The sequence below is a fragment of the Trachemys scripta genome, chromosome 7 (assembly GCF_013100865.1).
Source record: "Trachemys scripta elegans isolate TJP31775 chromosome 7, CAS_Tse_1.0, whole genome shotgun sequence".
Classification (NCBI taxonomy): Eukaryota; Metazoa; Chordata; order Testudines; family Emydidae; genus Trachemys; species Trachemys scripta.
Genome location: NC_048304.1, coordinates 30,154,855 through 30,171,514, shown reverse-complemented (window position 1 = coordinate 30,171,514; position 16,660 = coordinate 30,154,855). Strand labels below are relative to the sequence as shown.

The 16,660-nt window shown below is 47.2% G+C and overlaps 1 protein-coding gene across 1 annotated transcript in view; it reads left to right on the top strand.

Moving 5' to 3' along the window:
- The window catches only part of TSGA10IP (testis specific 10 interacting protein), a 15,570-nt gene extending 586 nt beyond the window's left edge, over positions 1–14,984 (top strand). Inside the window, exons 2-7 of the mRNA XM_034777469.1 lie at positions 396–577; positions 1,110–1,804; positions 2,066–2,270; positions 2,771–2,938; positions 13,963–14,062; positions 14,436–14,984. Coding sequence (XP_034633360.1) covers positions 396–577; positions 1,110–1,804; positions 2,066–2,270; positions 2,771–2,938; positions 13,963–14,062; positions 14,436–14,597 — 1,512 coding nt within the window. The 3' untranslated portion in view covers positions 14,598–14,984. The remainder of the gene's footprint in view (positions 1–395; positions 578–1,109; positions 1,805–2,065; positions 2,271–2,770; positions 2,939–13,962; positions 14,063–14,435) is intronic.
- The last annotated feature ends 1,676 nt before the right edge of the window (positions 14,985–16,660 follow it).

Genomic DNA, 16,660 nt, shown 5'->3' with positions numbered 1-16,660 from the left:
TGGACTGGGGGGCTTGGAGCCAGGACCCCCTAGACGGGGCTGGCACCAGCATTTCCGCCCCCCAAAAAAAAAAAAAAAAAAAAAAAAAAAAAGCCGCGATCGCCATTGCAACCGGCGGCGGCAATTGGGGGGGAAAAAAAAGCTGCGATTGGCGGCGGCAGTTTGGCGGTAGGTCCTTCGCTCCTAGAGGGAGTGAGGGACCTGCTGCCCCCTAATTGCCGCACGTGCCGCCCCTCTCCCTTGGCCTCCCCAAGCACCTGCTTGTTAAGCTGGTGCCTGGAGCCGGCCCTGCTCCTAGAGGGGAAAGGCCCCGTGTCCCATGCCCTGCTGCCCTGAGCCAGCCAGTCTCCCTGGGGAAAAGCTGGGTCCCTCTTGCCTCTGCTCTGCGGTTTCAGGAGGAGGTTTTCAATTCTGGTGACGGAATCGTGGTCTTGATGAGGAAAGGGAAGAGGAAGGGATCACCCAGAGGCCCCCCTTCAGGGAGAATAGGCAGCCAGGCCCCAAAGTGCAAGATGCAGGAGCCATGTGTGAGTGACACCTCTGACGGAGACCAGGACTCAGCACCATCTGCAGGAAGGTGAGTAGGTTGGATGGGATCCTTATGGCCATTAGGCCAAACTCATCCTTGCTGCAGCTCCATGGAGATTATATTAGTAGCACCTGGATGTGCCAATTGAGATCAGCACTTGTTTAGTGGCAGGTGCTGCACAGATCCCAAGACCAGGGCCATAGTTGTGCCAGGCACTGCACATACCCTGACCAATATCGGGGCCCCCACTGCACTGGGCACTGCCCTGACACACAGTGAGAGACAGTCCCAATCCCAAAGAGCTCAAAGTCTAAACAGACAAAGGGAGGGGAATGGGCTCTACTGGGTTAGAGCGGTGGGGAGGGGGGCAGCTAGGAGTCTGTTGCCAGCTCAGAGGGAGATGTGGTCAGGTGTTTGGTATGCCCTGTAGATGGACCCTTTGGTCCAGTCTAGAATGGCCAGGGCGGGATGGTGATACTAGACTAGATGAGTCCATTAGGTCTGATCTGGAGGCTACCAGACTAGATGGCCCCGTTGCTCTGACCTGACACTCATCATCTCCTCTCCTTCCCACCACCAGGCAGAGAGACGTTACTGAGGACACCCTTCTCTCTAAGCCAGCTCACTCCTGCACCCCTGATTCCTTGCCCCACAGTCCCCGCCCCTCCTTCCCCTTCCAGTGGATGTGGGAGGAATTCTCGCTCAACGGTCGTGCCCTCCTCCCAGCCCCTTCCCTGGACAAGGGGAAGAAGGGGGAGCCCCGCAGAGCCCCCAACAACTCCCCCCGTGACAGTGTCCGCCCAACAGTGACAGATTTGCAGGGCCGTGTAGACCAACGTGCTGGCAGCTTACGGGGGCGCAGCAGCACTGAGGGGGGCAGGATCAAGCAAGCCCCACATCCCTCCCCCAGTACCCTCTCCTCGCTGTATTGGAAGATGGAGGCCCGGAGCGAGGCCCGCAAACGCCAGCTCCAGGAAGAGCGGAGGCACTGGCTCCAACTGGCTCAGCAGCTGCTGAGTCTGGAAGAGGCTGTGTCCTCCCCAGCCTGGGAGGCAGTCACCTCCGCCCAGCAGCTCCGGACCAGGCTGAGAGCTGAGGCCCTGTGCCTGGCCACAGAGCCCCAGGACCCAAGCCCCAGGGGGCACAGAAGGAAGGGCAGGGGGCTGGCCCCCAAAGACAAGACCCGGTTCCAGCCCATCATCAACCAAACCATCCCTGACTTTGAGACACTCCACAAGAGGTTCCAGGAGCAGCTGGAGAAGAGGAAAGTGAGAGGTGAGCCAAGAAGATGGATGCAATTGCTTTTGGGGTAGGGTAAAGAAGCCGTTTATACAGAACCCCTTGCCTGGCGCTAAGGTGGAGCTGCCTCTGAGGTGGGGCTGTTTATACAGGAATCCCTGGGGTGGGGCACAGGAGCTGTTTATAGAGACCCTTTCCCTGGTGCTGAGATGCAGCTGTTTTGGGGGTGGGGCAGTGCAGCTGATGAGGGAGGAGTTCTGGGACCCTCTGTTAATGCTTTCTGTGTCCCCCTCTCAGCCAAGCTGACCATCTGCAAACCCTTCCACCTCCATGTGGCCAGCAGCTCTCAGCACCAGCCTGAGGACGAGCTCAGAGACTGGGAGCAGCAACAGCTGCGCCAGCTCTGGAGCTTCCACTGCGGGTCCCAGTCCTGCTCAGAGTTCGACCCCCTGCCCTCAGTGCCATCCACCAGAGCCTCTGACAAACGGCAGGAGGCCACCAGGTATGGACAGTGCCCTTAAATCAATTCCCACCCCAGCTATCCCAGCCCTGGCCTCCCCCCAGCTCTGCTGCAGCCCCTCTGCTATCCCAGCCCTAGGTTCCCCCCTCCCTAGATCTGCTGGTAACCCTCAATCCTGACCTAGAGCTAGGGTGGCCACTCACACGTTCCCCAAGTACCGAACATTCCAGTGCTACTGGTAATGGCACGAGCCCGCCTCTGCCAGTGCCACACGAGGGGCACCATTTTGAAGAACATGCCAGATAGGGGACTAATGTTAGAAAGGCAGGACTGTCCAGCTAAAAGCAGACAACTGGCCTGCCTACCTAGATCCCCCTGCTATCCCAGCCCTGGTTTCCAGCCCCCACTGCCCCCAGCTCTGCCCCTCAATCCTGACCCGCAGCCCCCTGCTATCCCAGCCAGAGGTTCCCCCCAGCCAGGGGAGCTGGAACAATTTTTATAGATGCCACCTGGCTGAGCCTTCTCCTTTGCTCCTGATGCAGGCTGCTGCTGTTGGAGTGGGAGCGTCGGGAGAAGCAGGAGAAGAGGCGAGCAGAGCAGCGCCGGGTCAAGCAGCAGCAGGTGCAGAGGGAAGTGGCCAAGTGCCTGGCAGCCTACAGTCCCCCGGGCAGCTTGGCCCAGACCACGCAAAGGAAGAGGGAAGAGCTGAGGTAACAGAGAGGGGAAGAAGGGAGTAGCCTGGTGTGAGAGAGAGAGGAGTGTGGAAACCACCACATGGTGCTGTTGGTGCTTCTCAATCCCGACCCTCAGCCCCCTGCTAGCCCAGCCTTGGGCTCCCCCGAAGTTCTGATGCTGACCCTTAAATCTGACCCATGGCCCCCTACCCTCTCTTATAGGAATCAATTGTCAGTAGATAGGGCAGAGGACGGGTGCTCGGAACACCTGGGTTCTGTTCCCATCTCTACCACTGTACTTCAGCAAGTCCCTTTTTCCACTCTGAACCTCAGTTTGCTCTCTGCCCCTTTGTCTGTTTAGAATGGCAGCTCACAGGGGCAGAGACCGGCTCTCACTGGGAGGCTGTCTACAGTGCAATTGAGAGGTGTGATTGCAGAACATGTAGAAATACCTGAACTACCTTTGATCCAGCTAGCATGCTAACAATAGCTGTGTAGCCGTGGCAGCACAGATTAGCAGCCAAGTACAATCCCACTCAGAACCCTGGGTATGTTTGTACTTGGGTAGCTAGCTTGTTCCACCGTCTGTGCGGCTATGACTGTACTTCTATTTTTAGCACGCTAGCTGGATCAGCTAGCTCAGGCCTGGCTACATATTCTTCAGTCACACTTCCCAGTTGCATAGTAGACAGACCCTGTGTGTCTGTGCAGCACCTGGTACAACAGGGGCCACAATCTTGGTCAGGGCCTCTAGATACCGATACACCTAATAATAACGATCTAGAGAACACTTCTATTTATGTGTAACTTTTCTCACATAAGTGGCCTTCTTGAAATCAGTGGGCTTGCTAAAATACTAATAATTAATTGTAATAATTGTTCATAATATAGATACACAATAATTTAATACTGATTATAATCAACAACAATTTAAAATAATGTATTAATAAATTTAATAATAATGTATGGTTATTAACAGTGATCAATATTAAATCAACATGCATAATTATCAGTGGTAGCCTATATTAATTCAGTAATAAATAATATTGATTTATTTTAATGTAATGCTAATAATGGTGATCAATATTAATTTAATTGTTTCACAACAGTTCATATTAATGTAGTACTTTTAAATATTTGTGATTATTAGAAATTTAGTGTTAAGGGTTATCAGTATTATTTCAATATTTATTAAAAATAGCAGCTAATATTAATTTAGTAATAAATGCTAGTGATTAATATCAGTTAGTATTTTAATGGTGAATCATATTAATTTAATATTTGGTAACAGTAGTAGTTAATTGCTACTTCTTTTGAGGCGAGCAGTTAGCCAAATTCAGGGTGTTGTGAGTTGTTCCAGTTAGGAGGAGAAATTGATGATGGATTCAGGTATTTATTTATTTATTTATTTATTTATTTATTGGTGCAATTCTGTTTTTTAACAAAGATTGTACAAAGTCCTGTTTCCCTGAACACAGGAGGAACCAAACAGAAGGTAGTTTATTTGCTCACAGCCCCAAGCCTCTTCAGTAGCACCAGGCCCAGAAGTCCTCAAGCCTCTTCAGGCTTCTCTCTGGGTCCTACACCGTGCTTGTCTGGGCTGAGTCTGTGTCTGTCTTCCTGTGTGGTCTCTTTTGCTTCTCTTACGCATACATGGGTATAGGGCCTGTCTACATGGCGAATGTTTTGCTGGCATAGTATAGCAGCATAGCTATCCTGGCAGAGCCCCTTAATGGAGATGCAGTGTAGGTCAGCAGAAGGAGTTCCACCAGCATAGCTACACCATCTCCCTGAATGACATTAGCTAGGGCTATGTCTACACTTAAAAACCTACAGCAGTGCTGCAGCTGCGCTGCTGTAACGCTTCAGCATAAACACTTAGCCCTTGTCTACATTACCATTTACTTCAATATAACGTACATCACTCAGGGTGTGAATAATCCACATCCCTGAGTGACGTAAATTATACCAACCTAAGCGCCGGTGCGGACAGCGCTATGTTGGCAGGAGAGCATAGCTACCGCCTCTCATGGAGGTGGAGTTATAATGCTGATGGGAGAGCTCTCTCCCGTCGGCATAGAGCGTCTTCACCAGATGTGCTACAGCGGCGCAGCTGCGCTGATGTGGCACTTATAGTGTAAACTAGCCCTTAGTACAGTGATGGGAGGGATTCTCCGGTCACTGTAGCAAATCTACCTCCCTGAGAGGTGGTGGCTAGGTCAATGGAAGAATTCTTCCATCGAACCAGTGTTGTCTCCACTGGGGGTTAAGTCGGCTTAACTTCGTCACTCAGGGGTGTGGATTTTTCACACCCCCGAGTGATAGAATTTGGTCAATCTAATTGTCTACTGTAGACCAGCCCTAAATCTACAGAAGCACTCTTGTGTCAGTATAGTTGTGTCTGCACCAGAAGCGTTGCTGGCACAGCTATGTGAGCCAGGGAGTGTGGTTTATTTCGCACTCCTAGCCAACAGAGCTATGACGGCACAACTTTGTAGTGTAAAATAAGCCACACACATGGTCCATGCCTAACCAAAACCATCTGCCCACATTGTTCCAATCCCTGGGCAAATGCACAACTGCCTTTGTTGTATTGGGAGTAGTGCTTTACTGTCTCTCTCTGCCATCTTAAATAAAGGGTAGCAGCCACTCTCACCAGCCTCAATGACATTTCACCCCCCCACACACACACATTAATATTCAATTATTAATTCATCACAGTGTTCACTCTGCTTGTGTGTTACACCCTTTCCCCCAACCTGTGTCTGTCTGGTCTATGTAGACTGTAAACTTTTCAGGGCAGGGACCATCTGCTACTTGGTGTTAGATGAGTGCTTTGCAAAATGGGGTCCGACCTTGGTTGGCCCTTAGGCACTACCATAATAAACATGATTATTATTATTAATAATAACAATAATACCACCACCAATAATAATTAATCATAATAATAATAACACAAATTAATTAATTATAAGCAAGTAGTATTTGTTAATAGTGATATTAACCCGGCGTCTATCAATGATCATTATTAACATAATATTTATGAACCATATAAATTAATATTTTCGCATTCATAATAGAGTAATAATATTTAGTATTTATGAATGATCAATATTTAATATTAACACTATGACTGGATAATTGCTAATATGGTTCCTATTTTTAAGTAAGGGAAAAAGAAACTACAGGCCTGTTAGTTTGACCTCAATTATATGCAAGGTCTTTGAACAAATTTTGAAAGAGAATGTAGTTAAGGACATAGAGATAAATGGTCATTGGGATAAAATACAACATGGCTTTACAAAAGGTAGATCATACCAGACCAATCTTCTTTGAGAAGTTAACTGATATTTTAGACAAAGGACATGCAGTAGATCTAATCTACCTAGATTTCAGTAAGGCATTTGATACAGTTCCACATGGGCAATTATTAATTAAATTGGAGAAGATGGAGATTAATATGAGAACTGAAAGGTGGATAAGGAACTGCCTAAAGGGGAGACTACAAACAGGTCATACTGAAAGGTGAACTGTCAGGCTGGAGGGAAGTTACTAGTGGAGTTCCCGAGGGATCGGTCCCAAGACCGATCTTATTTAAAATTGTTATTACTGACCATGGCACAAAAAGTGAGAGTGTGATAATAAAATTTGAGTATGACACAAATTTGGGAGGTATTGCCAATACTGAGGAGGACCGGAATATCAGACAAAAGCTCTGGATGACCTTGTAGACTTAAGTATTAGAAAGGGGATGAAATTTAATTGTGCAAAGTGCAAGGTCATGCATTTAGGGACTAACAACACGAATTTTTACTAAAAGCTAGGCCCAGGGACTTATCAGTTGGAAGCAACAGAGGAAGAGAAAAATCCTGGGTGTATTGGTTGATCACAGGATGACTATGAGTTATCAATGTGATACAGTTGTGAAAAAGGCTAATGCAGTCCTAGGAAGCATCAGACTAGGTATTTCCAGTAGAAACAGGGAAGTGTTAGTACCATTATCCAAAGCACTGGTGATACCTCATTTGGAATACTGTGTGCAATTCTGGTCTCCCATCTTTAAGAAAGGGAACAGGTACAGAGAAGGGCTACTAGGATGATCCAAAGAATGGAAAACCTACATTATGAGAGGGAAATAAAAGACCTTGGCCTAACCAAAAGAAGGCCGAGGGAGATATGATTGCTCTCTACAAATACATCAGAGGGATAAATATCAGAGAGCGAGAAGAGCTATTTAAGTTAAGCACAAGTGTGGACACAAGAACAAATGGATGTAAACTGGCCATCAACAAGTTTAGGCTTGAAATTAGGTGAAGGTTTCTAACCATCAGAGGAGTGGAGTTCTAGATGAGCCTTCCCAGGGGAGCAGTGGGGGCAAAATATCTAACTGGCTTCAAGACTGAGCTTGATAATTTTATGGAAGAGCTGGTATGATGGGACGCTGCCTACAATGGCATGTGGCCCATCTGTGACTGCCAGTAGCAAAAATCCCCAATGGCTGGAGATGAGACACTAGAAGGGGAGGGCTCGGAGTTAGTACAGAGAATTCTTTCCCAGATATCTGCCTGGCGAATCTTGGCCATATGCTCAGGGTCTGACTGATTGCCATATTTGGGAATTGGCAGAGACCTTGGGTAGTTTTCACCTTCCTTTGCAGCGTGGGGCACAGTTCACTTGCAGGTTTAAACTAGTTGAAATGGTGAATTCTCTGTACGTGAAATCTTTAAACCATGATTTGAGAACTTTAGTAACTCAACCAGAGGTTAAGCATCTATTACAGGAGTGGGTGGATGAGGTTCTGTGGCCTGCCATGTGCAGGAGGTCAGACTAGATGATCACGATGGTCCCTTCTGACCTTAAAGTCTATAATTATTAATATAGATCTTTCGTATCTATGAATTATTTATATTCATTTTAATATTAACTGCTTTAGTGAATATATTCCTATTCTTAATAGTGATGAATATTATTTATGAATATAAATAATGATTCACATCATATTTTTAAACATAGTCGTTAGTATTAATTTATTGTTTGCTGTGTTATTGTAGCCATGTTGGTCTCAGGATATGAGAGAGACAAGCTGGGTCAGGTAACCAACCGAATTTGGTCCTTTAAAAGATATTACATCACCCAGCTTGTCTCTCTCAGTATTAATTTAGTAATTGTTAATAGTGATATTAACTTAGTATTCAGGAACTACTGATATTTTAACATTTATTAACAATAGTAATTTATATTTAGTAATTAGTAGTAATATTTAGTATTTATGATAATATTAATTTAATATTTATTAACATTACAATATATGTTAGTATTCAGTGCATACTCTTGGGTTGAGTACTGGACTGGGACTCAGGAGACCTGAGTTCTATTCATGGCTCTGCAAGTGGCCTGATGGGTGAGCTTGAGGAAGCCACTTCACCTTTCTGTGCCTCAGTTTCTCCATCTGTAAAATGGGGATAACGATACCAACCGCTTTTATAAAGCACTTTGAGATCTACTGATGAAAAATACTATAGAAGAGCTAAGTATCTATTCGTATTCTCTTTCACTTTGTCCCATCCCTCAGGATCAGCAGCTCTTGACCCTCATCTCCAAGTGTTCTTGTCAAGTGGGTCTTCCAAGCTGACAAAAACCTGCTTCATGTCCTCCTTCAACATCTCTAACCATCTTTTTCTAGGTCTTCCTTATGGTCTTTGTCCTGTGACTAGTCGTTCTTGTCTCTGGCTACCATATCACACATCTCGTTGTCTCACATGACCCAGCCATCTCAGTTGATACTCCCTCAGCTTTTCTGTGATGGTGGCTACCTGCATCATGGCCTGTACTGTTTCACTGCATAGCCTAACAGCTCTCATCTTACCCAGTGTCCACCTGAGCTTTGGCAGTGGCAGTGTGAAGTAGTTGTTCTTCTCTCTTCCTCATTGGCAAGCATTCCGACCCATACGTCATGGCTGGCCTAAACATGATCCTACACACTTTGCTCTTTTGAATACTTGGCATATTTGTATAGAAGATAATTCCTGTGAACTTCCTCCATTTATACCAAGCGCTCTTCACGTAGCTCCTAACATCTGCATCTATATTCCCATCATGGCTCAGCAGTGCACTAAACCAAGGTATTTAAATTATTGCACATACTTTGTACCACCTAATTTTACTGGCTTTTCATTGTCGCACTCAACAAAACATTCTGTTTTTTGCTGGCTGATTTGTAAGCCATTTTCTTCTAATGCAGTGCTCTTAGGTCCCTTTCCAGTTGTATTTATCTTCACGACAGAACATACTGTTATTTCCCTGTACGTCTCCTACAATATTTGGGCGGCAAACACTGCGTTCATTGTTAGCCTTCCTGGCATAAACCCAAACGGGTTGTTGCTTATTTGATGCAGAGCTTCTCCCAAAGTCTTTTGTCGATAATTCTTTCCAGCCAGCTCCTCATGTGACTCGTTACCATGACGGGTTGGTAACGACTATATTCTTGCACATCTCCTTTATGAATAAAGTTAGGGACCAATGTGCTCTTCCTCCACACCTCAGGCTTTTTCCCAGGACAGAGAATTAAGTTGAAGAAGTTTGTCATTGATCCCACTCCCTCATGGCCTAATGCTTTAAATGCTTGATTGGGACACTGGCCAGTCCCATTGCCTGCCCAAGCTTCATCATCTTTAGCGCTGTCTGCGTCTCCATCATACTGATAGGTCTTGTGAGGTTACTGCTTGTGGATACTTCCCTCAATGTTTTCATCGCATTCTCTTCATTTAACAGTTTCTCATAAAACTACTTCCATCTCCTAATGATTCCACCGTCTTCCAGCAGTACTTTTCCATTTTCATCTTTGACACACTTCACAGCTTCCAAGTCCTCTGTTTCTTTGCTTTGCTTCTTTGCTTAATTGTGGCGAATCTAATATTTCTTTTCCACCTTTCTTTGTTAGTAGGTGTGCATATAAGGCTCTAAAATGCCTGACTCTTAGCTTCCACAACTGCTCTTTTCACCCTTTTCTTTACCCGCTTGTATTCCTCATAACTTTCCACTGTTCTTACTTTCTGCCATTGCTTCAACCTTTCCTTCTTTACTGCCTTCTACACATTAATGGACCATCACCACATCTCCTTGCCATATTTTCTTTCTTTTGTTAGGCCACAGACAGCTTGTGTACTTTTTGTAATAAGTTTGGATATTTTCTCCAAAATCTTGTTAGTATCGTCACTGTTGGTTTGGTCATTGTCTTACCTCCATAGAATCCTTAAATCTCAGACTAACTTCCCTATCCACAAGCCTCCACCACTTTATCCGTTGTCCCACAACTCATCTTTTGTCTCTTAATAGTAACTAATATTTAGTATTGATGAATGATTGATATTAATTTAGTATTTATGAACAGTACTAAACAATATTTTGATATTTTAATAGAGAATAATAGTAGTTTGTAGTTATGGATACTAATCAATATTAATTTAATATTTGTTAAAAATATTAAGAACATAAGAACGGCCATACTGGGTCAGACCAAAGGTCCATCTAGCCCAGAATCCTGTCTTCCGACAATGGTCAATGCCAGGTGCCCCAGAGGGAATGAACAGAACAGGTAATCATCAAGTGATCATCCCCTGTCGCCCATTCCCAGCTTTTGGCAAACAGAGGCTATGGATACCATCCCTGCCCATCCCAGCTAATAGTCATTGATGGACCTATCCTCCATGAACTTATCTAGTTCTTTTATAGTCTTGGCCTTTACAACATCCTCTGGCAAAGAGTTTCACAAGTTCACTGTGCATTGTGTGAAGAAATACTTCCTTTTGTTTGTTTTAAACCTGCTGCCTATTATTTCATTTGGTGACCCCTAGTTCTTGTGTTATGAGAAGGAGTAAATAATACTTCCTTATTTATTTTCTCCACACCAGTCATGATTTTATTGACCTCTATCATATCTCCCCTTAGTCGTCTCTTTTCCAAGCTGAAAAGTGCCAATCTTATTAATCTCTCCTCTATGGAAGCTGTTTCATACCCCTAATCATTTTGTTGCCCTTTTTTGAACCTTTTCCAGTTCCTATATATCTTTTTTGAAATGGGGTGACCACATATGCACACAATATTCAAGATGTGGGCGTACTATGGATTTATATAGCAGCAATATGATATTTTCTGTTTTATCTTTCCCTTTCTTAATGATTCCCAACATCGTTAGCTTTTTTGACTGCTGCTGCATATTGAACGGATGTTTTCAGAGAACTCTCCACAATGACTCCAAGATCTCTTTCTTGAGTGGTAACAGCTAATTTAGACCCCATCATTTTATATATATATAGTTGGAATTATGTTTTCCAGTGTGTATTACTTTGCATATATTAACAGTGAATTTAATCTGCCATTTTGTTGCCCAGTCACTCAGTTTTGTGAGATCCTTTTGTAACTCTTTGGAGTCTGCTTTGGACTTAACTATCTTGAGTAGTTTTGTATCATCTGCAAATGTTGCCACTTCACTGTTTACCCCTTTTTCCAGATAATTTATGAAAATGTTGAATAGAACTGGGCCCAGTACAGACCCCTGGGGGACACCATTATTTACTTCTCTCCATTCTGAAAACTGACTATTTATTCCTACCCTTTGTTTCCTATCTTTTAACCAGTTACTGATCCAGGAGAGGACCTTCCCTCTTATCCCACGACAGTTTACTTTGTTTAAGAGCATTTGGTGAGGTGACTCTTCCCCAACAAATTATATTAATCTATGTGTCTGACAATTCTATTCTTTACTATAGTTTGCCCAGTTCTGAAGTCAGGCTTACCAGCCTGTAATTGCCGGGACCACCTCTGGAGCCCTTTTAAAAAATTGGCGTCACATTAGTTATCCTTCAGTCATTTGGTACAGAAGCTGATTTAAATGATAGGTTACATACCACAGTTAGTAATTCTGAAATTTCATATTTGAGTTCCTTCAGAACTCTTGGATGAATACCATCTGTTCCTTAATTTATCAGTTTGTTCCAAAACCTCCTCTAATGACACCTCAATCTGGGACAATTCTTCAGATTTGTCACCTAAAAAGAATGGCTCAGGTTTGGGTATCTCCCTCATATCCTCAGCCATAAAGACTGATGCAAAAAATTCATTTAGTTTCTCCACAATGGCCTTCTCGTCCTTGAGTACTCCTTTAGCATGAATATTAATTGAATAATTATTTATAATAGTGATTAATATTGTAGTATTAATGATTATCAATAGTATTTTATCTTCATTATTTAATATTAGGGTGACCAGACAGCAAATGTGAAAAATCGGGACGGGGCAGTGGGGGGTAATAGGAACCTATATAATAAAAAGACCCAAAAATCGGGACTGTCCCTATAAAATTGGGACATCTAGTCACCCTATTTAATATAGATGTAGTAATTATTAATAATGGTGATCAATAGCTATTTAGTATTTATTATTGTTATTAACCACTAGGTGTGGCTGGTTCCTCACAAAAATCCGGCTCTTCTTCTGGCTGGGTCTTACGGTGAATGGGGCCCAAAAGTGGGAGTTAAAAAAATTAGGAGTTAAAAAAACACACACACATAAACCAAGAGTGAGAGACTGTCAGCATGGAAACATCTGGTAAAGATATGCCCTGGTGATGCTCACACGAGACTCCCTGACTCCGCCAACACTCAGACACCCACTACACGCTGACACACCCCTATACAGCTACACCCATACACACTATCTCCCTGCTGACACTTAGACATGCCGACTTCCACAACACCTCCCATACCCCGCCCCTCCCAATACTCAGACACAACAACACCGAAACATCAGCCCAATACATTGACACCCAGACAGTCTGACACCTTTCTCTGGTACCCTCCCCTGACACCCCAACACACTGATTTTCACATTGACAACCAAAGACACTGACACACACATTCCGACACCCTGACACCTCCCAATTCCAGACAAACCAACACCCCTCTCTAATTCCTACACACACACCAACTCCCAAACACTTTGACCACCACCAACGTCCAGACATACCAACATTCAGATTCCCTCCTAACACACTGACACCCAGACACCCCAACACTCCTCGACATCCAGGCAGCCTGACACACACACCCCAACATACAGACACACTGACTTCCACAAACACTCACGACACACCCTGAACACCCTGACACACGAACATGCAGACACACTGACACCCAGACATAAAATCTACATACAGACACCCCCCCCCCCAATGCCCAGACACACACATAATACAGACAACTACACCAACACCTATACAGACACAAACACACTTGGACACACATCCACACTGTACACACCACACGGACACCAACAGTGACACACACAAAGACCCCTGAGGACTCCTGGGCCCAGACATTGCAGGAGTGCTGGGCTGAAACTGAGGAGCCATGTGACTGGGACAGGTGTTAAATTGCCTAAGTGAAAAAGAACAGGAGTACTTGTGGCACCTTAGAGACTAACAAATTTATTAGAGCATAAGCTTTCGTGGGCTACAACCCACTTCTTCGGAAGTACTCCTGTTCTTTTTGCAGATACAGACTAACACGGCTGCTACTCTGAAACCTGTCATTAAGTGAAAAAGGAAGATTTGAGATAAGCTTAATGGGCAGATTTCAGATTCTGATCTAAACCCAATGATCCTGCAGGATCACCCAGTCCTCCCCTCACCCAGGCCCTATAGAGCTTCTAGATCTCTCATACCCTATAGATCTCCCACAATTTCCCAGACTTCACAGAGCCTCTTGCATCTCCCAGCCCCAAAGGCCCAGCATCTATAGATCCCCTGGTTCTCCCAGGCCCTATAGTTCCCCCTGGATCCTCCAACTCTACTGGACCAGATCCTAAAGGACCTGGGGCCTAGGTGTTGGGATTGGGGTATCTGTTCTGATCCTGGTGGGCAGTAATATTTCCCCAGTACAGCCAGTGCCCTGGGGCAGAGGATCCAGCAGATCCCTGAGTGTCCTTGTGAATGGGCACTGAAGGGGGGGCAGGGATTGGGGGTGGGATTCGCTGCAGTCACCCTCTCTGTGCTGTTGCTCTAGGAGGCTGGAGCAGCAGCGCATGACAGAGTACGATGCCCAGCTGCGGGAGATCCAAGAGAGGGTGGAGAGCCGCCCCTACCTCTTTGAGCGTGTCATGCAGGTGAGAAAGGAGTGGGAGCTGGTGGGTTAGAGCAGGGGGAGGAGGCTGGGAGTCCAGGACTCCTGGGATCCATCTCTGGCTCTAGGAGGGAAGTGGGGTCTAATGGTTAGAGCAGGGGGAACTGGCACCCAGGACTCCTCAGTTCTATCTTCAGCTCTGGGAGGGGAGTCCAGTGGTTAGAGCGGGGAGGTCGGGAGCCAGGGTGCCTGGATTTTATTCCTGGTTGTGAACTCCTCCTATTGCTCTCTTGGCTATAGGAGATCCCTGCTAGCTCAGCTGGGAGAGGTTCAAGTGTGGGCAGTGGGGTGGGCAGCCTGAGCCCAGCTCCGTTCTGTGGGTGATGTGAATTATGTCCCTGCCTCTCACCTCACAGACCAATGCCCGCCTGGCTGTGGAGCGGCGCTTCTCCCAGGTGCTGGCAGCGCTGGGCATCGATGAGAGGCTGCTGTGGAGACATGCAGGGCGCCTGGCCAAGGGCAACACTGCCAGGACAGCCGGAAGAGCCACACAGGGGCGTTCACGGAGCCTCTCCTAGACCAGGTGCTGGATATCCCCCATGGATCCCGCTTTCCTGGGTCCTATACATCCCCCTGCCCCTGTAGATCCCTGCTGGATCCCACTGCCCCAGGTCTGATAGAGTCCCCCTGGATTACACAGCTCTGAGCCCTATAGATCTCACTGCCTTGGATCCTATAGCTCACCAGCTGGCTGTCCCAGCCCCGAGCACTATGGATCACCCAGATGTTGGGTACTCCAGGCACTATAGATCCAGCTGGATCTTCCATTTTCCTTTGTCCAGGGTCTATAGATCTCCCAGCACAGGGCCTGCTGAACCTCCTGGCTCATCTAGCCCTCTCAGGACTCCTAGGTTCTACTCCCACCTCTGGGAGGGGAGGGGGAATCTAGTGGTTCCTTTGGTTCATGTCCTGCTGACAGGTTGCAGCTGAACAAGAGGCTAGAGTCTCCTCTTGACTCTCTGGACACCGCCTGAAAATAACCCCGTCTGGAACGGAGAAGGGTCACATACAGCTCCCTGCATTAGAGACGCAAAGTACCGGCAAATAAATGAGTCTTTGAGAGCAGAGTTTGCTTTTTTCTTACTGGGGTTACTGCACCAAATCGAGCAGGGGGTGTGCTGAGCCGGAAACTGAGAGCCAGCCAGGACTCCTGTGTTCTACGCCTGGCTTTGGAAGGAGGATGTGGCCCTGTAGTTAGAGGAGGGGGAGGCTGGGAGTCATTATTATTATTATTATTATTGTTATTTTTATTACAGTATCAGCTAGAGGCCTTGGCTGAGATGGGGGCCCTTGTAGTGCTGGGTGCTGCACAGACCCTGACTGAGATTTGGGCCCCCATTGTGCTGTCTGCTGCATAGACCCCTAAGTGAGATCGGGGCCCCCCACAGACCCTGACCAAGGTCATGGCCCCCATCATGCCAGACAGTGCATGGGCCACGACTGAGATCAGGTGCCCTATTTTGCCTGGCGCTGCACAGACACAATGAGAGAGAGAGTCCTTACCCCGATGAACTCACAGTCTCTAGTTTTCAGGGTTAATGCCTCACTGAGAAGCCTGGAGCAGCACCCCCTTTCTGGAGCAATCAGCTCAGGCTCCCTGCAGACTCAGGCAGGTGTTGCTGCATTGGTAATACTGGGATTGTGGGGTGCTGTTTGGTGGCAACCATGGGATCATGGAAGGAATGGTGCCCTGGCAGATGAAATTAAAAACAGGAGGGGGGTAGTGGGAAATCCAGCTTAGGGACAGTAAAGAGATCAAATATGCTGCCAGGGGGGTGGGAGCGCCCCAGTCTGGAGAGACAGAACCCTATGTCATGGAGCACGGCGGGAGAAAACATGGCCGGGGGGAGGTAAGAGTTCAGCAGTGCTGCAACCAGTGGCATGGGGCGAGGGAAGCTGTCAGCCCTGGATCTCCCCTGTTGCCCCCAGCCCTAGAGCCCCTCAACCCTGTATCCTCCTACAGCCCATGTTCCCCTCACCCTCCAGCCTTGAGTCCCCCTCAACCTTAGATTCGCCCCTCCACTTCCCCCAGATCCCCATCGGACCCCTGCTCCCTCCAACCTGGATCCCCTTGGTCCCCCTACTCCCCATAGCCCTGGATCCCCCCTCCACTCCCCACAACCCCAGACAGCCCTGGATTCTCTCTCCCTCTCCCCAGGACTGGCTCTGGCTTTTTTGCCACTCCAAGCAAAAAAAAACCAAAACAAAACCATGCGGTGCGGTGCGGGCCGGCCGGAGCCAGGGTGCAGGGGGACTCCCTGTGCTGCAGATGTGCCCCGGGCAGTGGAATGTGTGCCCCGGCTAGCGGGGAGAAGAGGAGGGAGCAGGGGGAGGGGTAGAGAAGGGGGGTGGCCAGGGCATCCTTCAGCGGGGCGCTCGCCACGTGGCCCCTCCCGCTGAGCCGCCTGCTGGGAGGGCTCCACGCCACTCTGGTCGGCGGGCAGGGAAGGACGTGGACTGCCGGGCTTGCTGCAGTCCTGGCACTGGCTGGGGCAGACAGAGCGCGTAGCCCACTCCCAGCAGGGTGCTCCCCCTCCTCTGCGCCGCCACCTCCTACAGGGCGGCCAGATGGGCAAACCAA